General features: G+C 43.8%; 1 protein-coding gene across 1 annotated transcript; it reads right to left on the reverse strand.

Moving 5' to 3' along the window:
- Window positions 1-6,599: 6,599 nt before the first annotated feature.
- RFESD (Rieske Fe-S domain containing) lies at window positions 6,600-18,915 on the reverse strand. Its single transcript, XM_085632497.1, has 3 exons — window positions 18,618-18,915; window positions 18,480-18,514; window positions 6,600-11,036 (listed from the first exon to the last, which is right to left on the reverse strand). The coding sequence occupies exons 1-3, from the start codon at window positions 18,793-18,795 to the stop codon at window positions 10,764-10,766; spliced, it is 486 nt and encodes a 161-aa protein (XP_085488623.1). The 5' UTR covers window positions 18,796-18,915; the 3' UTR covers window positions 6,600-10,763.
- Between the last annotated feature and the right edge of the window lie 6,838 nt (window positions 18,916-25,753).

The following is a 25,753-nucleotide window of genomic DNA, read 5'->3' on the forward strand; positions in this document are numbered from 1 at the left end:
ATGTTACTGAAAGTAACCTTTAGAGTTTTAAAGACAACAAAAAGACTGATGCCATGACTGAAATTATTTCTTGAACAGAAAAGCCTGAATGTGAACAGAATAATATTGCAAGAATAATCCCATCTTAAATAAAATATTTCTAGAAAAGATTTTGCCTCAAGCATTTTGGTATGGATATCAAATAATGTCACATTGGAAGTTACAATACCCTATAACTGGTAAGCTGGAAACTTGATCCATTTCAATCGTGTAAGTCATAATCAAGCTAGCATTCCACAATTCCAAGCTGAGATTAACACAGAGCAGCATCTAGAAGGTATAGGCCCGAGGATCATCCCCATATTAAATGACAAACATCTCTCATAAATTAAACAAGTTCTATTGCTAAAATGTCAAGTCAAGCTTCATATTCAAAACTATGTATGTGTATTGTGACCCTATCTTAAAGCATGTCATGTATAATAAATCAAGCTAAGGCAAGCATACTAAAGGGGGACTACTATAGCAGAGTACTGTTAAAGATAGTTTTCCTGGTCATCTGGATTTGAGCATTCCAGATAATCTTTCTAAATATCATAGATTCAGAGTTTGGCATCAAAGGCATTTTTGTTTAAACCATGTTCGTTCTGTCTTATCTACATGACTAACTGAATGGCAAACAACAGGGGATAAATGTGTAGAAAATCAGATTGACGACTCACAATGAGAAATGTATATTCCCCAGTGAGAAAATATTTTCCCAGTACTTAAATAGTATGATTTTGTTTGCGTGAAAGTCAGATGAAAGTGGTGAGGTCAAGTTGCCAGAGGGGCTGCAACAATGCAAGAAAATTTCACTCCCTATTGATGAGCCATGTTTTACTGAATCTGGATGTTAAAATTGACTAAAAGCACAGTCTTCTTCCCTCACTCAAATCACTTTGCAGAAAATACAGTAAATAATTTTTAGTAAGTTGGGAAAATCCACTAATGGGCTCCAATAATTAATGTTAACCATTCAATACAAATTTCTGTCAGTAGAAATATCTGGCATCCAATTGTTGTTTCTAAACATAGTATCATGGTCTTTGAAAAGTTAGACGGGCAGCTTTGGAAATGGCACTTAATTATTTTGCTTTGACAAGGGGAACTACAAACCACCTCACCTATACGCCACAGTTCCAGTAACAAATACACGCATTGTTATTTTGGAAATCATAATCTACGTGCCCCAGGTTTATCATCAATCCAACAAAATTCCAATTAAGAACTGTTAAGACAATATTAGGTATATGAATAAGAGCTAGTGAAAAACGTCCTTCATATAGCATGAGGAGAAACTGAACAAGTCTGCTCCTGGGTTTTACTTTCGAGTTATGCATATATGTTCATTAATATTAGTATGGCAACTTCAGACATTTGTACTCAATTACCACACATTTTAGCTATTGATATTACTACTCTATATGAGCAACAAATTTGTAAAATATATTGAAACTAAAAATGTAGGGAAGGGGATGCCAGAGACAGATAACTTCTGGAGTTTGACCTCATACCCTATAACTACTGAAAATAAGTTCTGCATTTAAAACTGAGAAACATGTTTTGCCATACAATGCATCTAACTAAATGTAATATATAACAAAATATATGTACAAATATGCAAATGCATACCATAATTATGATCGATTTGGATTGCTTGTGGTACCACAAAAAAGGTACAGCATGGTAGTACATATTCATAAAGGTGTTACATCTTTGGTATAAAGTAACAGTTCACAAGTCAACATTATCTACTATTCAAACAACACATTCTGGGATGCACTGATTAAACGAGACGTTGACAAACAGTAAAACTAGCTTTTTATGAACATCGATTACTGCCAAAGAAACGTTATGCCTTAAGAAGTAACTATGCCTGATTCTACATCAACCAAGCACTGCAATATAAGACCAAATAAGACAAGAAGACCTATGACATGCCTCCATATTAGTGTATAAGGGCTAGTTTAAGCATGTGTTGTTAAACATGCAGTAGTGCGTACCAAAATATATTCTGATATGATTTTAATGATTTGCATTTGTTACATTTTCTATCTATCACAGCAGGCTATAGACCTTCAGGCTATGGTTCTTCTAGGGCATTCCAAGTCACAAAAACGTGATTAAATTAGAATCGTTATACAGTGTGCTACATACTCAGGTGTGTTAATTTAAAGGCTGGTGGATAAGGGAACACCTCACAAAAAAAGGGGTTGGATAGGCAGTTTGCCAACCTTGCTGTTACTCTGCCTAATTGGGAGATGGGAGAATGACAGTTTCTCTACTAATGGAGCCTTAGCCCGATCTGCTGGGGGAAACTCTGAACCCGACAAGTCCATTTATCATAAGACTGTTGAATCAACGTGGCAGTCACTTTTTCGTGTTTAGGGCAGGCCACCATCACTGGACAGAGGCAAGAAAAAATATAAGTAGCCCTAATACACATGAAGAAACCCCTATGCATCAGTGCCATGGATGTTTAGTATTTCACAAACAAACTTATGTTTAGGGTGTTCTGCAATACATAAAAAGAATGTTGAGAGGGCCCAAAAACATAGAACTCATTCAGCATTCTGCTCTGCCTACACTGTTTCTGCCATATTGGCTGATACATCTTAGTCCCACATATCACCACCAGACATATGCGGATATCTCTATATGCAGACAGTCCTCTGCCAGGGTGGGAGGAGGGTGTCCAGGGTTTCCACTGGTCTTATAGGATGGTAGGCCTCTCACCAAAGATTAAATGAGCCCCAAGCCATTCAAGCCACACAGCATTGTCTGGCCTTTGCTACAGTTTGTCATCAAGGCACATACGTTTCCTACTCTTTAGAAACTAGTTCTTTGTGATGAGCCCTAATCGAGTGAGAAAGGTGCAAGAGTTTTGTAGGTATATTTTTCATTTTCTATGCAACTGTATTCAGTCTTCTTTTGCACAAATGTGTACAGAAAGGTATTCCAAATGCCTAGGCTGAATCTGTGAATAAGCAGTCACTTGTATACTCATGCTGGAAAATAGATCTGCAAGGAGCTTTTGAAAGCACCGAAAAACAACGTGGGCTGTGCTATTACAGGTTCCAGACAAATAAAGGAGGACAGGTGCATCTGCTCCAGTCTGATCTTTGGTTTGCAAGAGTCCATTCAAGACTGGAAGAGACACAGAGAGACCTTTTGGCTGACAAATGCAGGTGAACACTAATTCCTGACCATGTTTTACCCAACAACATTTTGCTCTTGTTTATACCCTAATAATTTGAAAAACAGTTTCATGTTCAACCCCATCAACAACGTGACTTTCGACCATTGAATAGCTTCTCATTTTCTGCACACATCATGGTCAGGATAGTGAATGCCGACTGAATATGCTCGCTCTGAGTTTTCATTCTGGTTCAAGCGCTGTCACTTTACCATAATAAACAACTTCAAGTTTAGAAAAAACTCTCTAATACACATAGGTTTGACTGAACAGTATATTTTAAAGATCAGAAGCAGAATACTTTTTTTGCATCCATGCATACTACAATTTGGTGTAAAATGAACTTGCTGTAACACACAAGTTCTGCTGGTTAAACATACCATTGTTAAACATGAATAATCAGTATCATGCTGATCCTGAGCCAATTCACCTCCTATGCCTTAATTTGTATTGACTGAAGAATGTGTTGCGTTTCCAAAAGAGGTGTAGTACACAGCCTCAAACTGTACATATACATACTACAGATAGTTTACACAGAGGTAGAACCGATGTACATAGCAGTTTCAGCAGTGAATCACAGACATGGACAACAACAACTTAATACATGACAGTACACTTAGGCACACAATATTTACACTACATTGAACTCAGTAAAGGGACCGAGTGGTTCTAAACTGGTAAGATTCAGCGTTCTAGAGAGCTTGAGACCAATGAGTTTGAAAGATATGAAATCAGACGGGGCATGGGGTTAGAGACAGCAAGATGGAGGTAGAGGATTAGGTTGGTATTTTATACATTTTATGGTAGACTGGTGGGTTAGGTGATGTTCAGCACTTGGGCATAATAAAAGATGCCAGTGGAAAAACTTAACACTTTTTTTGTATGGGCGCAATGCATGTTGGGGGAAGTAACTGCTTGCTACATACCAATACATTTGTTAAGACATAGCTATTTGGCACAGAAGGTAATGCTGGATTGTCCAGATATATAGTAGCTGGAAACAAGCATGACTGATATCTAACTGCTTGGTGGAGATAAAGAGTGCTTCTCCTTCTCCGAATGTGGCTGAGGATGTTAACATGTTAGGGTGGGGGAGGGGAGAAGAGACCTAATTTGTGTGTGTGCGTGTGTGTATATGTATATATATGTGTATGTAATATAAAATGTCTAAATGTGCAATGTAAATTATATGTAGTATAATTGAACCGCATTATTATTATTATTATTATTATTATTTTGGCATTTATAAAGCGCGAACGAATACCCGTAGGCGTCTCGGCGCTAGACTGAACGACTGACTCTCCACAGCATTGAGAAGGACCCGGGGAATTACTGGTTAAACAACCAAGTTTTCAGGCTCTTGCGAAACTGCAATAATGATTTGCTTGATCTGATATGCTGAGGAAGCATATTCCAGATCTTGGGAGCTGCTACCGTAAAGCGGCGGTCACCCCATGAGACAGTTTTAGAGCGTGGGACCATTAGATTATTAAGACTCGAGGATCTGAGTTGTCTGGTTGGTCTATAGAATTTAAGTTGGTCCTTGAGAGGACGTGGACCTTGGTCGTGTAGGGTTTTATAAAGTATACAAAGAGATTTGAAAATGATCCTATTCTTGATCGTCAACCAGTGGAGTGTCTTGATGGTGTCCGAAATGGGTGAAAACTTGGGTGATCTTGTCAGGAGGCGTGCTGCCGCGTTCTGAATAGTTTGTAGTTTTTTTATAACTCTGGTTTGACCATTAAGAAAAAGCGAGTTGCAGTAGTCCAAAGAGGGAAGGACCAAGGAGGTTATCAGAGTTTTGGCAGCTACATCGGGAAGAACTGGCATGATTTTCCTTATCATCTTTAACTTGTAATGAGCGGTAGCTGCTACTTTATTGGCGTGTGCCATAAAGTTTAGATGATCATCAAAAATAATTCCCAGGTTCTTAACCTTGGAGGTCGGATTGGGTGGAGTACCGAACTCGGGGGGCCACCAAAGAGCAGGCCAGCTCGGAGAGAGGGGTCCAAAAATGACCACCTCCGTTTTGTCGGAGTTGAGCTTTAGGCAGTTCCCTGCCATCCACTCTCCTATCTGGCTCATGGTATTTTGAAAGCGTTCTGCCACTTCCGTTCCTTTATCCTTAATAGCCAATACGAGTTGTGTATCATCAGCAAAAGAGGTTAGGCTCATCCCAGATGCCTTTATTATACTTGCTAGGTCCGACACATAGATATTAAATAGCGTCGGACTCAGGGATGAGCCTTGGGGAACCCCACACGGGAGCGACAGCTTAGCTGACTGATATGGTCCCAGGGTGACCACCTGAGTTCTGTCGGCAAGAAAAGACGCGATCAACTCTCTGGCTAGATGGTCAATGCCCTTCTTCCCGATACGGTCGACCAGGATCTTGTGGTCGACCGTATCAAAAGCCGCCGAGAGGTCCAACAGTACAAGCAGCGCTGTCATGCCCTGATCACGGGTGGTTCTAATATCATCCGCTGCCTTGAGAAGGGCTGTTTCAGTGCCGTGGAATTTACGAAAACCGTACTGTGTGTCATCCAAGAGCAGGTTTGTTTCTAGGTATTCTGAGAGCTGCTGATTCATCGCCTTTTCTGCCACTTTAGCTAGGAAGGGAAGACTAGCTATGGGCCTATAATTCTTGAGTTCTTCAGTGTCCAGACTGGGTTTTTTTTAATAGAGGTTTGATCAGCGTGTTTTTAAGGCAGTTAGGGTAGATCCCAGAGGTCAGTATAGTATTGCAGACCTGAGTAATGGCCGGGGCGGTAATGTCCATCGCCATAGAAAAAACTGCAGGGGGGCAGGGATCCAGGGCCGTACCTGATTTAATAGATTTCATGATGGTGATTATTTGATCCGTGGAAAGGGTCCTAAAGCTAGTCAAGGAGCTAATGGATCTGGTGTGAGCAGGGGGAGCCTTGCTGATGTGATTTCGAGAGGAAAAGGCTTGGTAGATGTTATTAACCTTAGAGTAGAAAAGTTCTGACAGTGCGTCACAGAGTGGTTGGGACGGGGGTGGGTGTAGGTCTGGCGCATTACCAGTCAAAGTTCGTGTAATGGTAAACAGTTGTCTGCTAGAATTTTTGGATGTTTCGATTTGCTCGCAGAAGTATATTTTTTGGGTGGCCACAATCGTGGATTTATAAGTGGCCAGGGATTCTTTGTAGATAGTTTTACTTTTAGAGTCATAGCTTCTGCGCCATTGCCTTTCCTTGTTCCTGCTTATCTGTTTTAAGACTCTTAGTTCTTCGGTGAACCACGGAGCGGTAGGAGTGCTTCTGTTCCGGGAGTAACGTTTAGTCGGTACCAGATGATTTGAGGCCTCGCTAAACCAGTCATGAAATTGGCTGGTAGCGATGATAGGATCAGCAGATAAGATAGGGTGGGTTTCTTCTAGTAATGCTACAAGTTTATTCCGGTCTAGACTCTTCCAAACCTTGAAGGAGGATGTTATAGAAGGTACAGTGTTATTCTTCGCTGCTTCCTTAATTTAAACTGCTGAAAATGGCATAATGATCCGTCCAAGGCATAGGCGAGATGTGTGATATATGTAGGCCCTCTGCGTTGGAGAAGATACCATCTAGCGTATGTCCTGCTTTGTGAGTGGGGGCAGTAACTAGTTGTTTGAGACCCATGATTTCTAGGTCCGAAATGAGGGCAACGGTGTCCCTATCCTCTAGCTGTTCTAAATGAAAATTCACATCGCCCATTATTGTAACAGATGCTTCTGTGGCTAAGACTTCTGTTAAAACACTGAGGTTGGTGAGGAAGTTTGCTTTGGTCCCCGGGGGACGATATAAAAGTACACCCTTAAAATTATAGAGAGCTGTAAGTTTTATATCGAAGTACATAGCTTCACAAGCGGTGACAGGGATGGGTGATGTTAGAATTTTGAGGTGCTCTCGAATTATAATCGCTAGCCCCCCACCCTTTTTTCCAAGCCTGTCCTGTCGATAGACTTTATAGCCGGAGGGAACTGCCACCGCAAAGTCGGGGCCTGAGGCGTCATCTGCCCAGGTTTCTGTGATGTACAGTACATCCAGGTTATTGTCATTAATAAGGTCAGCAATTTCTAGGCTGTGTTTGACTAAGGAGCGTGCATTAATAAGTGCCATTAAAGTGACCACTTCATTGGTGTCATTCTGCTGGTTAACAGCGACCATAGTGTTATAAGTCCGGATCATGATGCTGCAGTGTGGGCAGGTCAGGTAGGCGTCCTTATATAATAGTGAAGGATCATATATGGTGCATTGTGAGGAGGGGGCAGGATGAAGCTTCATAAGAGTTGAGCGGTCATATGTTTGCCTGATTTGAGAGGAGAGCACAACAGGGGTCGTGGCCCTTGGCCCGGGACAGGCGCGGACGGGCGCAGACGGGCTTGCCTTTGGCGCGCCTTCGGCGCGCCTTCGGCGCGCCCGCTGCGCTCGCCCGCTGCGCGGACGAGTGTTCCCTCCCATTTATCCGTGTGAGGAGGGCGTGGGCGTCGAGCAGCTGCAGCGCTACCCCTCCCTCACCCAAGATGGCCGGCCCCTTCCTTCACAGCGCGAGAGTATGACAGAGCGCGCGAGGAGTGATGGCAAGGCAGCGAGGCACAAGTAAGTAGCAGCAATTAGTTGTTAAAAGTATTTAAAAAGGTTTGAAACAGTGAAATAAACATCAATGGCTAAAATACAGTGCGATAAAATTTCTAAGCGCTAAGTGAAATCCCCCGGCTTCCGCCTCAGGGGAGAGACCAGTGCAAGTCCTATTCATCACCACTGCCTAAAAGCTAATGTACTGCCCTGTTACTATCTACATGGTTTATCAACAAAATGCTCTAATTACTGTAAGAAATTGGATTATTATTTGGATGGAAAACTACCCACCTCATGAAACAATCACAACCCTAGCCAGGGTGAAGCCTCAAAGTCACTAAATTAACCTGAGCTCAACCCTCTGGTAGCTTTAGCACAGAGCAGCAAGGTTTAACTTAGGGTAATGTGATTTGATTTTAAAATGTATATAGCGCACGAACGCCCGAGGGCGTCTAGGCGCTGCGCGGAAAGGTTTGCCGGAAATAACAGAGACAAGTGGCATTAGTTGGAAAATAGTCATGTTTTTAGTGATTTTCTGAAGGAGAGTGACGTAGGTCTGTTTTTGATGTCTATCGGGAGTGAGTTCCATAGTTTCACTGTGCCCAGAACAAAACTTCTACCTCCCCAATGGGTTTTATTGAATTTGGGGGTTTGGGGGAATTTGGTCTGCGATGATCTTAAGTTTGTAGCTGGCTGGTACCAGGTGAAGTGTTGTTTCAGGAACAAGGGACCGGTCCCGTGCATAGCTTTGTAAGCTAGGTAAAGGTATTTGAAATATATCCTCTTTTTCACTGAGAGCCAGTGAAGTTCTCTTAGGCCTTGGGAAATGGACTGGAATTTGGGAATGTCCAACAGCAATCTGGTGGCTGCATTCTGCACCGCTGGAGTTTGAGCAAATGCTGTTTTTGAAGGCCCGCATACAAGGCTTTTCTGTAATCGAGTCTAGTCAAGGCTAGAATGGTCACCAGTGTTTTTATTGCTTTTGGAGGGATAAAGTATGAACTTTGCTGATTGTCTTTAGCGTCAGGAAGACCAAAGATGAGACCTTATTAATCTGATGATGAAAAGTCAGTTTATCATCGAAGATGATACCCAAATTCCTCACCTTACAGACTGGGATTGGAAGAACTCCCATACCGGGAGGCCACCAGTTCTGCGACCAAAACGATGTATCGGAGCCCAGCAGGAGAACCTCTGTTTTACCTCAGTTCGCACTGAGTTCGCACTCATCCATTGGTCTACGCAGGACACGTATTGGCTAAAACGGTCCACAGTTTCCTCCAACTGCCTGAGATGGACACCACTATTTGGGTATTGTCCGCGTAGGAAACCAATGAGAAGCCAAACTGACTAATGATCTTAGCCAAGGGGGTCACATACAAGTTATACAGTGTGGGGCTCGGTGAGGAGCCCTGCGGCACCCCACATGGAAGCGTAAACTGCACTGAGCATAATCACCAATCCGAACATATTGAGCCCTATTGTTCAAATATGATTTAATCAGATTAAGGGCAGAGTCCTTAACTCCTGCCCCTAGAAGCCTTCTGATTAGGATATCATGGTTAACGGTGTCAAAAGCCGCCGATAGATCCAAGACTCTCAGGTGGGCTTTGGCACCAAAATCCACTATTGCTCGGAGCTCCTGTGCTTCCTTAACCAGGGCAGTTTACGTGCTGTGCCCCTGTCGGAAACCATATTGTGAGGTATCTAACATGTCTGCCAAGGAAATAAAGGCTGTTAATTGGGTGTTTAGAATTTTTTCTAGGACCTTAGCAGGGAATGGAATCTTAGCAATAGGTCTGTAATTGCTAGTGTCGCTGGGATCCAGATTAGGTTTTTTTTAAAAGAGGAAGAATTGAGACTGTTTTCCAAGAGTCAGGGAAGATGCCAGAGCTAATAATTTCTTTAAAAAGTATGCAGAGTTGCTCAGCCTGTTCTCTCCAATCAAGTATGCCCCTAGTGTTCCATGTGGCTCCACAGACCACTCAAACAAGGTTTGACACTGTAGTGGTAAAAAAAGATCCTCACATCTCCCCCTCCGCATATTCTTTTGAATTCAAAGGAGTCATCTCTACAAATTCAGGTCAGCCGATTGTTTTCTCCTGGGAGGCACATCTTATCCAGGCTGAGCACAGGCTGAGAGCTGGCAGAGGACTATGCTAATAAACCTTCTGACGGTTCAGGCAGAAAATGGGTAATTTTTAAAGTAGCTTTTCCAGAATATTTATAGCAGAATCTGAATGTACCATTTAAATTAATTTTTGATAAATATTTAAAAACAGTTGCCCAATTATTTTTTGGGCTAGTCTGACTTCGAGACATAGTATTAGTATTTAATATTGCTTCTCAGAGTTCCTCTATGGACCAGCCATCCTTCCTACAGTGAAAATATCTTTTGAAGGCTAATTACTGTAAGGACAGGCCAACTTTAAATGTCTACATTTCATACTTTCAAATACTGTCCACCCTACCTTGTGGGCTACAAGGCCTACATCAGAGTGGTCTATTAATATTTGAAATAAATCTTTTTACCTTTCTAACATTTTTAAATTTAATAGGTTGCACATGATTTTTTTCTACTGTTTCAATCAGGCTACAGGGGTAGGCTTGCAGCCATGTTTGCACTGCCACTATACTGGATGGTACAATAGGTGTTGCTATCCACTAGTGGCCATGGATACATTTTGTACCACATGAGGGACTTCTAGGCAAGTTAAATATACCAAGTAAGAGTATGCCAATTCAACCAGGTTAAAAGAGGGAAGCACAAAGACTTTACTACTGGTTAGCAGAGGTAATGTATACAGGGTTTAGCGCTAGCAAACAGAAATAAAGCCCAGCAAAGACAAACAATTTGGGGTGACCATGCAGAAAAGTCAGATTTCCTGCAAATCCATAAGAATATGTGCTGAGATAGAATCAAGTAATGTTACAATCCCAACTTGAGATGGTTGAGAGAAATCTTTTAACTATTTCTTCTGAACTAATTTCATTGTCTTTTTGTACTTCTCAGATGAATAGTAATCAGACTCGCAGCTGATACCCATGTCCGATAAAGTTACATACACAATTCCATGTCTCACAGATACATTATGAATCCTTTGTTTCACTCCTTTAGAGCACCATTTTGGCATTGCTGAAGGGGTTTTAGGATCTATTGACTGGTAAAATCCTTCCCCTGTTGCCAAGGCAATTTTATATTTGTGCCATGGGCAAACAATGCACGGCAGGCCACTGATATCCTAGAACGACACAAATGATAAAGATGTAAAGCAGTTTACAGCCTGAAGGTGATCACATTTGTCATCAGCAACATTAAATATTAGTTTGCTTTTCGGCTTAGACTCAAGTTCTAAATAATGCACTGGTGGGGATTATAAAATGCAAACACAAACCCATCACAATCTTGCAGTAACAATAACCATTCAATCATATCAATAGGGCAGCTTAGTATCAATCTTTCTATTCTCAATTTTTTTGTAGCTGGGATAGCAATGTTGGCGCTGAAGAAGTTGTTGGAGGAAGAGCTGTAGGGGGTGAGTAATGTGTAAATGTATGTGGAAGGTATATAGGTCTAAAAAGGGTTGTGTGTGGAGGGGGAAGAGGCTTCTGAAGGATATGTTTTTGGGGGGGGTTGTGTGAGCAGACAGGGCACAGCATGTGGAAAATGTATGGAATAGTGGAGGGAAGAGCAAATCTAGTGCTAATCTGGTACAGAATGTAGCAGCTAGACTGCTTACTGGCCTCAGAAAAAGAAACCTAATCTCGCCTACAGTGTGGGTCCAACATTGGTTAAATATAACAAGCATTTACAATGCAATGGTCTTGGCAATATTATAGGTAGAGCTATTGGTATTGCTCATTATTTTTTTATCATTTTTGTATCCCTAAATAAATGGCATTGTCATTTCTATTGGCATTAGTTGTTTTTTTTGCATATGTGATACCTATTGCATTAGCAGAGAGAGAGTGAGGTAGGCAGATAGAGAGTGAGGTATTGAAATAGAGAGTGAGGTAGTGAGAGAGAGTGAGGTAGAGAGTGAGGTAGTGAAAGAGTGAGTTAGTGAGTGAGGTATTTTATGATGTAGTGAGATAAAAACAGTGAGTGATGTTGTGAGAAAGATTGAGGTAAGGAAAGAGAGAGTGAGGTAGTGAGGGATGTTGTGAGGTATTAAGATAGAAACAGATAGTGATGTAGTGAGGTAGTGAAAGAGTGAGTGTAAGTGACTTAGTGTATTTGAGAGAGAGAGTGAGGTAGTGAGATAGAGAGAGTGAATTAGTGAGTTAGAAAGAGAGAGTGAAGTTGCGAGGTAGTGAGAGAGTGATGTAGTGAAGTTTTGAGAGAGTGTGTTGTGATATAGTGAGGTAGTGAGAGTGAGATAGAAATAGATAGTGATGTAGTGATAGAGAGTGAGGTAGTGAGATAGAGAGAGAGTGCATATAATGTATTTTAACCTGCGTGATTGTTGGGAAATCTGACGTATATACCCCTCCCCCCCAATCTTCCTGAAGAAGCTACCCCCGTGCATTATGCGAGGCTGACTGCAAATAATCGAGTCCTGTATTTCACAAGAAGCATTGACCAATAACCACTGACAAGAAGAGCTTGTGCCCCAAAAACTTGCCCAGGGCTGTCTGCCTTGCAGGCCAAAGAAGGCAGAGTTCCCTCCCAAGCCGTGATCTTCGTGCGAGCAAGCAAGTCCTATCTGCCGCCATTTACTGTAACCTCACAGACTTCACTCAGGCGTCCCTGCAAAGGACCCCCAGGGGTGAAGCTTCCATTGGTGCAGCAGGTGCAGTGGCACCAGGGACACACTGAGCCTTGAATATTATTGTATTTCACACTTCAAACAGCAGCCGGGGAGGCATGTCCTTCCTTGCACTAGGACCCATGACACACTGACTACAATAACAACACTGTGAACCCCGCTCAGTCAGGGGGCAAGCCTCGATATCCGCATCCGGCACGAAGGCGCGGTCCGACTGAGGAAACTGCGCACTCCGTGCCCCTTTGAGGAGGGAGATAGACAGTTGTGTCAACAGAGCTCAGTCCTCAGGGGGACATTGTGGCGACGAGATTAGTAGCTTTCTCAGTACTGTCTGTAACGCATGCGGGGCCTGAACTCAGCTCAAAATTCATATTCAACATCAGAAATTAGGTATTGCCTGAAACCGACTCAAGCGGGCATTGACTGCTGGTTCACACACACTGGACATAGACGCGCCGCTCGTCCGCACTTAAACTACTCTGATAACTGCACAACGTGCACGTCAGTTCTTAGGTTTCACGCGCTAGAGGAGTTTATGGAAACTGTAACCATTAGGGAAAGCCCCTCTGTAATGGTCACGGGGACACTACACCCTCAGTGCTCAGTCTTGTTAAACACTGATATAAACTGTGTCGACGGCGCATCACTTGTTAGTATGACTGACGCAAACTGACCACAGCTCAATTTTTAGTCAAAATGTCGTTTTTGTGATATAATGAATATTTCTTGTAAACTGTAACAGTTACTTTTGCAAATCTTAATTTTCCATTTGAATGCCATATGGAGTATTTATTTGTCATTTTGTTTGAAAGTGTGCACTTGTGGTATTTACGTGGGCTGCATACATGCACCTCGCTGCTCCGGTGTAATGTGATGAGAGTGGTATATTGTTAACTTTACCCACGCGGTGGGACTCGTGGTACACAAGTACCGATTTTAAAGACGCCCCATGTTCATAATGAAGCGCTAGGATTTGCATGTTTGTTGTATTGGCAAAATGTGCCCATTCTGTAGTACTTTGGGTAGACTGGCACAGACTCATTCAACACACGCCTCGGTTTTCAGAATAACCCCGGCGAGGACTCAGCAAGACCAGGGCATTGTGTTGGAATGTGCGAAGATGCCCTTCCGGGATGGGGCATCTCTTGAATGTCAAAGCCCCTTTTCCAGGGGGTCCGGGCTTTGTTTATATCCAGATGGCGCCGATTACTTCCCAGTAGGGACAGTGGGCGGTCATTAGCAGCTCACTGTGAGGTAAATTGGTAGGGGTCGCTAGGGATACAGTGGGGGTGCTCCCGTGTGGGCGGGGGCGTGCCTAAGGTGGTGGTGGGCTGCATGGCTTTTGTAAGTGCGTTTACATAGTGCCTCAAACCTGCCGAGGCGCGAACAATTAGGGCGTCGATGTTGCAGGGTCAGATTCAGGCAGGGACAGAAAATAGACCCGGGCTGATTGACAGAGACTCGTTGCACGGCCTTTTCACAGAGCCTCGTTCGCGTCCTTTCAGCTGTGGATTACGGGCGGGGCAGCCCCACTTCTGTGGAGATTTACGTGGCAGCGCGCGCAGCCAGTCACCCTGGCAGCGGGCGAAGCAGCAAAGCTAATGCCGCACAGATGGTGGCATGGCGTGTGTTTCAGTCTGGAGCAAAACAGGGCTTTAACAAAACATTGATTTGCACACTTGTATGATTTATTGTCTCTTTCTAATGTATGCGTATGCTCTAAAGTGCTCAGATGCCCCATATTGGGATGAGAGAGGTATTAAAGAATTAAATTAAACATAAATTAGTGCATTTAACTTGTTATTTGTTTTGGTATTCATACAGACAGATATATTCGATATTCTTACAGTGAATGCATATCTCTTACACACAAAGTCAAAAACATGTCTCCAAATCACAGTTTCTTTTAAGAATTTATGAAGTGATAACCTAAGAGCCTTTGTTTCCCTCCATTGCATTGGCATTTAGATGCTACGATCAAGATCGCTTCCAGCCAGGACGATACTGGAACACAAGTGAGACTGGTGGCTCTTTAAGTGAGGCCTGTGCGTTTGGACCCAGTTGTAAGTGAAAGTGGGAGAGACGCCTCGTCACCGGCAGGCTGCTGCTCTCTACGGAAAGCATACCATGCTACAAGCACATCTAGAATGCATCCCGGTGTTGGCAAATTCAGCATACTCCATCAGGCCAGCAGAACCAGAGCAGGCTCCATAACAGCTGCTGGTTCCCTGATCTAGCTTGACCCCCTCACTTCCTGCACTGCCTGCACGTACCATACGAATCTATGCAACAAAGACATTAACCCACTGAGCTCAGCTGTCTTACATAAAACACATCTGTAACCGACATTTATAGGCGATGCTGTGAAGCAGGAACATTAACCTGCTGTGTTATTGTAAGAGCTAAACATGAGATGAAAGCCCACGCAGGTCACTCCTGCAAATGCATTTAACACCACAGTCACCGTCTTCCACCCAACAAGTCCTGGATACGCACCGATCGTTGCAACTGGTGCCTTACCCCGTAACCTAGTGTAAAACAGAGCCTGCCTGTGACTAAAGTAAGCCAGAAGAAATAAAATGTACTATCCAACTTTTCCCTGCTGCTAATTTCTCTGAGGAGGGAGTTTGTAAAAAGAAATAACGCATAGCTCTCATGACTACCGAATTTCTGCAGCAGCCTTCGCTGAATATATATAGATTGTCCGAGCATTGTTTTATTGCTCATCACCCCTGCTCTCGCTTGCAGCTAGGTACATTACTCTATAGGGGGACTGGAGTTCGTAGCTATCACTTCTGAAACGGTGAAAGCAGCAGCACCGAAACATGAAGGAAAACACACGACGAGCCAAGAACAGCGCAGACACAAGCAAAGCCGGAGTTCGTGGACGGCGCAGTTCTCTGCCCGGCGGGTCTGTTCCCAGATAATAACATCGCACTGCGGTCTGCGGCGGGGTACGCAGGACAATCTCTCGGAAAGGGAGGCGCTGGCCGAAAGTTCATGCACTCTTTGGAGAACCTACTTTCATACACGGACCCAAAGACCTTTCATTTGACAGGCATCCCATTTCGACACTGCGCACAGTTTATTTTAGTGTGCAAACTGCATGTAACCACGCTGGGCAACCTACACTCGGATGGTGGTGCTGTGTCGTATCACAGCCCCCGTTTTTCAAGGCGGGCCCGACTTGACGTTATGTTACGCCTTATCACTCGCTCGCTGTAAGCTGAAGCGCCTCGCGCTGGAGGCAGATGTCGCCTGCCACACAACGGAAAACAGGCAGGGATTTGTAGGAGAGCTCCATACAATTTAGCGATAACTTCAGGCTCGACATGAGGCTGCATCACATAACAAACACCTACCTGGTTACTCCTAAAGCAGGTCAAGCCACTTAAAGTTTTGTACGCTCAACATGAGAGGACTTAATAAACCGGTAAAACGCAGGTGCTACTGTCCTAGCTAGGGGGAGAGGACGCCATGAACACCACCGCCTTTCTCGAGCGAAGAAGAAATGCCTCGGAGAAAGGCAGCGGCCGTTTCAGATTCGGGGGCGTGTTTCTTTTTCTCTCCTCTTGCCATTGGCTGGAGGAGAGAAAAACACGCCTGAGAAAGGGCGTGGCTAAAAAGTAGAAAGAACAGCAAGAACACGCCCCCGAATCTGAAAAAGACGGAGCCTATTTGGAGGGACGGCTCTCTCCTCCAATGCCTGGCCTCCGTTTAGGAAGCCAGCCAATGGATGAGAGGCAAAAAGAGAGGCGGGCTAAGGAGCAACTCTAGGAAACATTAAATCTCGACTTCCGGTTCTGCCTTCGGCAGACCGGTAGTCCTCGACCCAAAAAGTAATTATATTTAAAGCTTCTACTATAGTACACATGGGTAAGTACTACCCCTTTGTTGCTTTATGACTCCCAAATGCAATAGATATGTCCCACACCAAGCTTCAAGGCCCACCAATTAGACATGGCTACAGTAACAATAGGTGTCAAAGCATTTTCAGTTGCTGCTGCAATTTCTGGAAATCTTTCTTTTAACATCTTCATATTGAATTTCTGTTTGATGAGGTTCAGGAAACACCTGGAGACTTAGCTATTCATGCAGCCATCCTTGCCTTCATTGGATTATTGTGGGGGCCTGGCTACTTCTTTTAGCAGCAAAGAATTTCAGTGGGGTACTCGTGATAAATATCTTTGATATAACATAACAAAGGACTGAGATTAGGCAGGAGAAAGTGTTGGTGTGTATAGAAGGAAAATGTGTAGGGGAGTATATGTGCAGTGAAGAGGTAATATGTGCAAGGTTAGATGTGTAAATGAGGAGTACGTGTACTTATCCTGAAGGAAAATGCGCCATAAGGAACATAGATGTTTCAATTGTGAGAGCTATCTGGGAAGCCGAATTGTAGAAAAGGAATCCATGTTTACGGGAACTGAGGTATGCTCACAGCAAGGACATCTGCTAATAACTGCCCTTGAGTTTGTAGCAAGGGTTGGAAAGTGAAATAAAGATGAAGTAAAGATAAAGAGTATGAAAAATATACTTTTAAATGATGCAGATGGCAAATTGCAACTCATGACAGGAAGTCAGAACAAGCATAAGGTAACAAGCTGCTGCGTAAGGAAATGTGACGGCTAACTGTTCTGGTTGTAATCTTTCTCTTGCTTTTAACCTGCAGTTCCCAAGTTTGGATCCAAGATAGGCCAAATCATCCATACATCTTTCAAGAACAATAAATTCAAAATCATTACACAGGATAACAGTAAGAGAACAAAGATGGCTAAACTATAGTTGTACATTATAGAAAACATTTTTTGTTATATATATTCAATGAGTTAAACTTTAATCATTTTAAATCAAGCAGCCTTCTCCGGCAACCATCTTCAAATTTCAATGAAGGCAGTATATTGTACATCTTCCCTATTACTAGTTCCTACACCTCTGAGCACTTCTCAGTGTTACTATTGCTTCTTATTGTTATTATTAGGTAGTACTGTGGTTTGCTGTTGCATAATGTACTGTATAATATAAAAAAAGTATTTTACATAAGGAAAGAAGTGTATTTTGATTACCATAACCTGTGAATCCCTATTCCTGACACTGAGGTCTTCAGTCACAGAAAATGATAAATAGATTACTGCAATAGAACTCTCCATGGTTAATGTTTCAATTAACAAACCTTTCTGTTTCTTGCTTTTGAAATGTTTAAAATGCATTCATAGCCAGATAATGAGCGAAGGCGCAGGCACAGAATGATGATAAAGGGAAACTAACACATGACTATGCCCTCTAGAGAGTAAATAAAATACTGCAAGCTAATGATCACCTGCGGCAGTAGGAGTTCTTAAACCCTCTTCAGTTTGGAAAAGCTAATAAACAGTGTGCTGTTGCATTACCTACAAAGCAGGCAATTTGGTTAAGAATAACTGCAGTAGGACATCAAACTGAGAACCGTGAATTGCAGGGAGAAGCAGAAGAATGAGTTATGAGAGTCAAATGCTAGTTGATTTTATGGAAAAAATCAGTTAATGTCTTCGATGCAATTGACTAGACAACACAGCATGAATAACGTTGTGTGAGTCACAATTTGATTTTTTTTAAACCCACCACATCGCTGGGTGGTTCCTCTCCAAGCAGTGATTTCTACTTGGGATCAACAATATTTACTACTTCACTTTAAGGAGAAGTATCTTGGCATACTTTTGGACATTACTCCACAGACCACATGACCTCCCTCCTGGCATACAGATTACTCAGCAGTTACTTTGGTGCCACAGGACACTTGCTGTGTTTCAGTTAGTGATCTTGGTGTATGCCAAAAGAAATGTGGAACACTTGTTTTAATTGCACGGAACACCACTTAGAAAATATTGTGATTTTAAAAAAAAAAAAAAAAAAAAGGACTATTTCACATAAATTTACCTCAATGTCTCCAAGATTCAAAGGCCCTCCTGCATCTGAAACATATTTTAATAGGGAAGAGGAGACAGTGTGAAAAACAAGCACACTTATTGAGAGCATTACTTATGCATCATGTTAAGCAAGCGGCAAAAGTCTTACGATAACAACGAAGATCCATTGCATAAAATATTCCTTTGTGGTGGAAAACTACAATTTCTCTGTCTTTAATAACAGCTGTCACTCTTTTAGACTTTTTGATTTCTTCAGCGGTTCCTACTCGGATCGCAGATAGTTCCTCCTTCTTCTGAGCTACCTTATCAGGGCTAGTTGGGTTCATGCTGTTTTAAACTGAAAAGTATGTGAAGCAATAAACACACATTTAATGTAGAGGTTCACACTACAGGTCACAGTCTGTAGGCTTTCATTTCTAATAGCAACAGTGTAACATACATGTAAATTTCAGTGTTATATAAATCAATTATTAATGTTTTGTCGATTTTCTAAATACTCCCGCATAGTTTTTCAGATCATGCAACTATTATGCTGCAAATAGTATGCAGCAGTAATAAACCTCAGTTCAGAGGGCAGTTGGATCACACCTTCCTTCCACATATCTCTTTAAACAAAATAAATCAATTTCTACAGCAATTCTTAACAGCAATGATAATTCTGCAGATAAAACTCCATGGCTGCCACCTCCTGGCCTACTAAAGCTATATGCTCCAGTGAAAAAAAGGAGCGGTCTCAGTCAGCTGTACACACCCAGAAACTATGTCCTAAACCTCTGCACCATATGTAAAGCCCAAGTACCTGATCACATCTTGAGCCACTTACAACCGCACAGAAGAGTGCTCCACCTACATTTAGAAAGGAAGTAAAAGAAAGCTCACTTACATTATTTGCAGGTCCTCTGCTGCTGCCACTTATATTGAATCGTCATCCAGTCTTCACCTGGAGTAAAAGGTTTGAATCTTCTCTCCTACCATCTCCCTCTTCTAATGTCTTAGCTTCCTTGACAGCCTTAGATCTTTTCACAGCTGAGGGAGGGCCCCTCACACCCAACCCCCCTCAAATCTCTTAAGGAGTAAACCCCTTCTGAGGAAGGACTGGGCCTTACCCAGCACTGTGAATAGGAGTACAAATCTGCCCAGCATCAGCAGAGAGCTAAGAATTTCTTAATTCTGGGTATATTCTCTAATAAGAGAGCATCATTCACACTGCCTAAAAGGTACATGGTTCATTGTGCGAAACGAGTGAGACTCTCTGGATTAATATGCTTCCCAGTCTCCTAAATGTCCTGTCAGTTGCATATTTTTAGTCAGGGGCTGCCAGAAGTCTAATAGTTTGCCCTGGAATGCATGTCAGAACCTGGCAATACTCGTTTTGGGGTCCTTAGGGTATCTGCTCACAAAAGTCACAATTTTACTGTCTAGCTAAGGTATGACAGGGACTTTTGCCATCAATCGAAGGGCATGGGCACTCCATCCTCATGAGGTTCCTGCCACTGACCGAGTACGCCACCTTGGGTGTTGTCACCAATTCACCTGTTTGGGAACGTCATTTACCTTTGGATAGGGCATGCAAAAAGCCAAATTCCAAATATGGTGTGGCAGTTAAAAGGCATAGGGAGCTGGTCTCACCTTTATGCCGAGGAATACCAATCGCTCATTCCTTTGGTCCCTTGGTGCGACTATCTGGATGCATAAGCATGCAAGAGTGGTCTCCACTAACCAGAGTGTGTCCCCGGACCACTTTTATCAGAGGCGTTGGAGGTGAAGGGGGTTGTGAGATGGAAAATCACTTGGTCTTGCCAGTTCCTCCAAGGAATACAGGACGTTGCTTCCCCAGTCATTGCAGAACTTGACAAAAGATGTTGCCTTCTATTCAGGCTCCTGGGCCTGTTGGGGAGTTGGCTAAACTCTCAAAATGCATAGAAAAAAAGATGCCATTGGACCCTGTGTACCGGGAAATTCTGCAATCTCTTCATGGTAGCCTCGACTGCACAATTTGCACACAGTATTTTTTATGAGGTCAAACACAATGGCCAGCAGCTCATGTATTCAGGTTCCTATCACTAAGCTCCCACCAGCTGCCCAATGTCAGTCAATGTCCTGCTTAAATTTCAGGGTGCTAGAAACAGTACTTGTAAACCCAAGACCACCTTGAGGGCACCACAAGGTTTATATTTGAGTGGCACTTACCTATTTACAGAAAAGAAACCAATTTCCAGCAATCTGCGGCCTCTTCCAAAATGTGGGCCATTACAGATGAGATTCTGAATTAAAGGCGCTTTGAGATCCACCCCCCAAAGCATTGAATCCCTGATCTGATGAGAGTCAGAAACAGCAGCAGTGAGTGTGGGAATGGCTCTTCCAGAGCGACACTGACCGTCTGCGGGGTTTTCCCCCTGCAGATTATCAGTGCCAGTGGGTCTGTGAGTGAAAGTAGCCAGACGAAAGGAGAGAAGCAGGTAGACAGGAGGCGACTGGGGCACAAGCGACAGAGACAGTCACTTTGTGTTCCCATGGAAGGCTCACCTTTAAAAATACCCCTCTCTGCTTGGAGAGGAGCTGCTACACGGAATGGGATGGCTGACGTTGCTAGGGTGCTGAAGAAAGGGGGGAGCTTGAAGCTGCGATGTGGATAGAAGCTATCCTGGCCATGTATGGAGCGAGCAACAAGGACAGGGTACGTAGAACTGAGAATAGCTTGCTCGCCTTGGCAGGGGTCCAGGGACCACAACACTCCCTGACAGTACTATACATAGCTACTCCCAAAGTTGTGCCCACTGCTGTGGTTGCAGGGACTAGTCATACAATCAAAGTGGCTTGCAGCAATCAACAAATGCGCAAAAGAGCAGAGGTTCCTTCCCAAAGCACAACAGTACTCCACCTGGTGCATCGTGTTGCAGATCTCTGTGCATCACTGGAATCCAGTTCACAACATTGATAAAGTAATAAATATTCTTCACTTAGGCATCAGTGAATTCTATGACAATACCAGTTGTGACACTTTGAGGTGACAAGACCAAAATATACTGACAGCCTACAGAACTCACTACACAGGACTACATCTCCTTTAAGAAGGGAGTTTATCAACTGAAACAGCAATGGCAACATGTGACACCAAAAGCAGCAAAAAAGACAGGACACTCACCACACCACACACCACCCACAATCGCAATGCCCCACTGGTTACAAGAGTCCACCTTTTTCTACCACTGACACTCATGACAAAGAGAGACATAAAGCACTAGATAAACTTGATAACATTCTGGCAGAAATCATACACACAAAAGTGGTGATGGAGAACGAAATGGACTCAGTAGCAGTTGAACTGAATGTTGTAAAAGATGATCAAAGAAAATCTGTGAAAAATCCAATAAGATGGAAGATGTGCGACAGCGACTTGAACGGAGACTTTAGCAAATGCAATAGGTCTTGCATTTGCTAAAGTTAGAGCTGTTTGTGTTAAAAATGACAATGTTTTTGACTTGTGTTTTTTTATTTGCAGTGGAGTTATTATATTGGCATTGCCCTATCATCACTGGTGTAAAAAGGCAGGAGTATATAACATTGTCATTTTCAACGCCAAGAGCTCCAACTTTAACAAATGCGATTCCTACTGTATTGCAGATGCTTGTTTTATTGACTTCACTGGCCTATTAGGGTTCAAATTCATAAACAGAACGGCTAACAACAAGCAACCCAACAATATAGGATGGAGCAAAGGATATCTCCGGTGAATTTTTAGCTACAAAACCAGTAAATTAATACTTGGTTAGCAAATTATGGGAAGACCGTTAGGGACCCAGGATATCCTTTAATTAGTTGATGAGCTGGCTATTAACGAACAAGTGGTGTGCCTGAAGCACACAAATCCGAAACAAGTTCCCTAATTATTGTCTGAGACGTTGCAAACGATCGAAGCCAGTCTGTGCGGAGAAACTTTCAGCCGGTAGTCAGGTTGATTGCTTCTTGCACGCACCCGAATGTAAAAGCTAGCAATATGTTCAGGAAAAAAATAAAGTATACTTTATACTGCTTCATATATGATTGCCCATGATGTACGCATGAATTTAGCAGCCTCCTACATTATTAATTTATGAGTGTTAAAAACCGGCAACAAGTGATAGAGAAAGAATGATTGGGAGGAACAGCATAGACTTGTACAGTCTGCAGGAGCGCTACCGGGTGATTGATTGCCTTCAGAATGTTCGTGCCCGGCCAGGTATGCACAGCCTCTCCACAGTCTGAGCAGCCCCTGCCTTTTGCGAAACAATGTGCCGGTAATTTTGCCCTGAATTGCTGCCACTTTATATCTTTGACGGTCGGACGCGGTTGCACACGGCAACTAATTAATACGCACATTTCAAATGTTATCGGTCTCATATTTGTAAAAGTTAGAGCGCCTAATGTCTCCGATGAGGGAGACCTGGGGGTGAAGGACAGCTGAACAAAAACAGTTCACCTACATGAGAGATGAACACGAACGGCGTAAGGAAATTGTACGTTACCGGTGTTCCTGTCGCCCTCAAAGGAAGTGACGTATTGGCAATTGAACCAGTTAGGAGGCACCAGAGGAGGTACACGGGGGATCAACCAATGGCCAGCAGGAGGCGGGAATAAAGTAATTTTGTTCAATGCAAATAATCTTGCAGACAGCGCATGCGCTCTGTGGCTCGACCTAACGAGAAGGTAAATTTAACTGAAATAACATGCATGATGACTTTACCTGAATAATCTGAGTAATCAAGCATGAAGCTGTATCGTGAAAGATGTTTAAGCACTGATATTGCACTCAAAGACCTCTCAAAAATGTATCTCAACTGAACACACGCATAAAGCTCCCACATGTTCAACAGAAGGATCGTCAGTCACACCAGTGGTGGCTTATATACTGAATGTTATAGACAGACATCTAATACTGCAAAGAGCAAGAACACTTACCTCTAAATCAGTAGAAAACCACAAGGTGGTAAGGTGGTAATATTTCCAGATTACACAAAAGCCATTCAAAACCGAAGGAACTAATTTTAATAGTAAAAAACAAACTTAGGGATATGTGACTGAACTCCCTGCTTTAAATGTCATACTTGCCAAAAACACTATTGTACAAAAATGGTTACTGGTTGAGGGGGTGAAACCCAATCAAGCAGCAACCACAATTCTGGTTAGGGTGAGTCACAAGCAACCTCAAATTAACCTTTGCTCCGCTCCCTGGTAGCTTGGCACAAAGCAGTCAGGCTAAACTTAGAGGCAATGTGTAAGGTATTTATGCAGCATTTCAATAAGTAATAAAGTGAAAATAGAAACACTAGAAAAATCCCACACCAATTTAGAAAAACAAAGGAGAAGAAAATAAAAAAATTAAGACCAAACAACCAGTAACCAGTAAAACTGGAGATCTGCAATTTCAAAGATTCCAGGTAAGTACAGACCTTAAAAGCACAAAGTATCATTTTCGGTTATGTGGTTATGCAAGATCGGGACAATCGCGATTGAGCACGGGCTAGATACAGGGACGAGGTTAGTCCCACTGAAAGACTCACCTTCAAAAATCGAGCGTGAAGAGTTCCGTTGAAGTTAGAGGGGGCTGTGAGTGCATCAGGGATGGTCATCACTGTAGCACGAAAATCCTGTCGGGCATCGAAGATGGTTGTTGCTAAAGATTTGTGCTGGCTGTCACCGCAGTATTAATACTTTGGTATAACATGAAGATCTCATGTTTCTGGATTTCACTGGCAGTTGCTGTGACAGGAAGAGTCGGGTTCACTGGAGCTTTGTGTTGGCAGGTGGCACAGGCGGCAAGATCTTGGCCCTAACAGGTCTATTTGCAGTTGCAAAGAGCCCCAAATTTTAGGATTTCTCTTTTTCCTTGAGAGGGAGCTCAGCTGATGCCACATCAAGGGTCGAGGACCTGAGATGCACTTCTTGTGGATCAGGAACTTATTCCAGCAGAGGCCAGTAGGGCTCAGGCAGGTCCAGTTGCCAGATCAGCAGGGTAGATGCAAGGACGTCTCTGTAGGTTGTTATGTCCCTGTAGCTTAGAACAGGAGGTCAGTTAAGTGACCCTTGGAGTCACTTCAGCCTGGGTTGAAAGGTGGAGGTCTGGTCTTCCTTCTCAGCAAGCAGGGCAGCAGATAACAGGGTAGCAGCCCTTCTTCTGTAGTATCTACAGGACCAGAGGTGTACTGAAGAGTTGGGTTTAAGAGTCCAATTTTTCCACTTGGTGCCACCTTTGAAGTAGGAGAAGGTTCTGGAGATTATCATCCCTAGAGGAGTTTGGAATTTCCTGACTCCCTGCCCTGGCCGCAGCTTGTGTGGGGGCTCAAAAGACTGGTATCAAACCCTTCGTGAGTGTGCTCAGTGAGAGGCTGTATGATGATCCCCCCCCATCAAGTTAGAGACGACCCATCCTGCCAACACCTGTTCCCCCTTTGTCTCACTTTCTGGGAGCAATACACGAAGACGAACTGACAACTACACCTAGTCATATGACCAAGGGCACAGGCACCTAATGGTTAGGACAAGAAAATGCCAACTTTCTAAAAGAGCTGTTGGACAGGCCTCACAGACGGCTTGCTCCCTCCCCGCACGACAGGGCCCGAACTCCGGCCCACCTGGCATATCCCCGCAACCAGCACCTGTACCCCGTCTCCCGACGGACCCTCTGCCCTCGGACCCCTACTCATCCCGGGGGCCAGCCCCACCGGCTTTCCCGGCCGGGTCAAGCCGCCATCTTGGGCCCTGCACCACGCGGCCGCATGGCCTCCCCTCGACCCTAACCCCGGGCCTGGCCGGCCCCGACATCCCGGCACCACCATCCACCCAGGAGGTGAGCGGACCACTTGGCAGGTCAATGGGAGAACGAAGTGTCAAGGGCTCTCCCCCGCCAGGTGCCGATCGCCCCCAGCTCCCCCAGGCACTGGCTCCACCCCCTGCTGGGTGTCTGGACACCTTCATCCCGGACCCTCCGACCTCCAAGTGCGAGGGTCCGGACATCAAAGGGCACCAGCCCTATAACTGAGGCAGCTCCGGAGCAGGAAGGCAGTTGTATCCTGGAGTCGAGAGACACCGAGTGAACTCAACCCTGACGGTCTACTGGCGCTGCCGTAGCCCGCTCTTGTGAACCATCGTCCTGCCTGCTGGCGCTGCCGCGGCCTTCTGCAACCTTCATCTTCCGGGGACCTGCTGGCGCTGCTGCGGCCCGTTGTAACGACCATCCTCACCGGGACCTGCTGGCACTGCCGCGGCCTTCTGCAACAGTCATCTTCCTGGGACCTGCTGGCGCTG

The sequence above is a fragment of the Triturus cristatus genome, chromosome 2_1 (assembly GCF_964204655.1).
Source record: "Triturus cristatus chromosome 2_1, aTriCri1.1, whole genome shotgun sequence".
NCBI classification, from domain to species: Eukaryota; Metazoa; Chordata; class Amphibia; order Caudata; family Salamandridae; genus Triturus; species Triturus cristatus.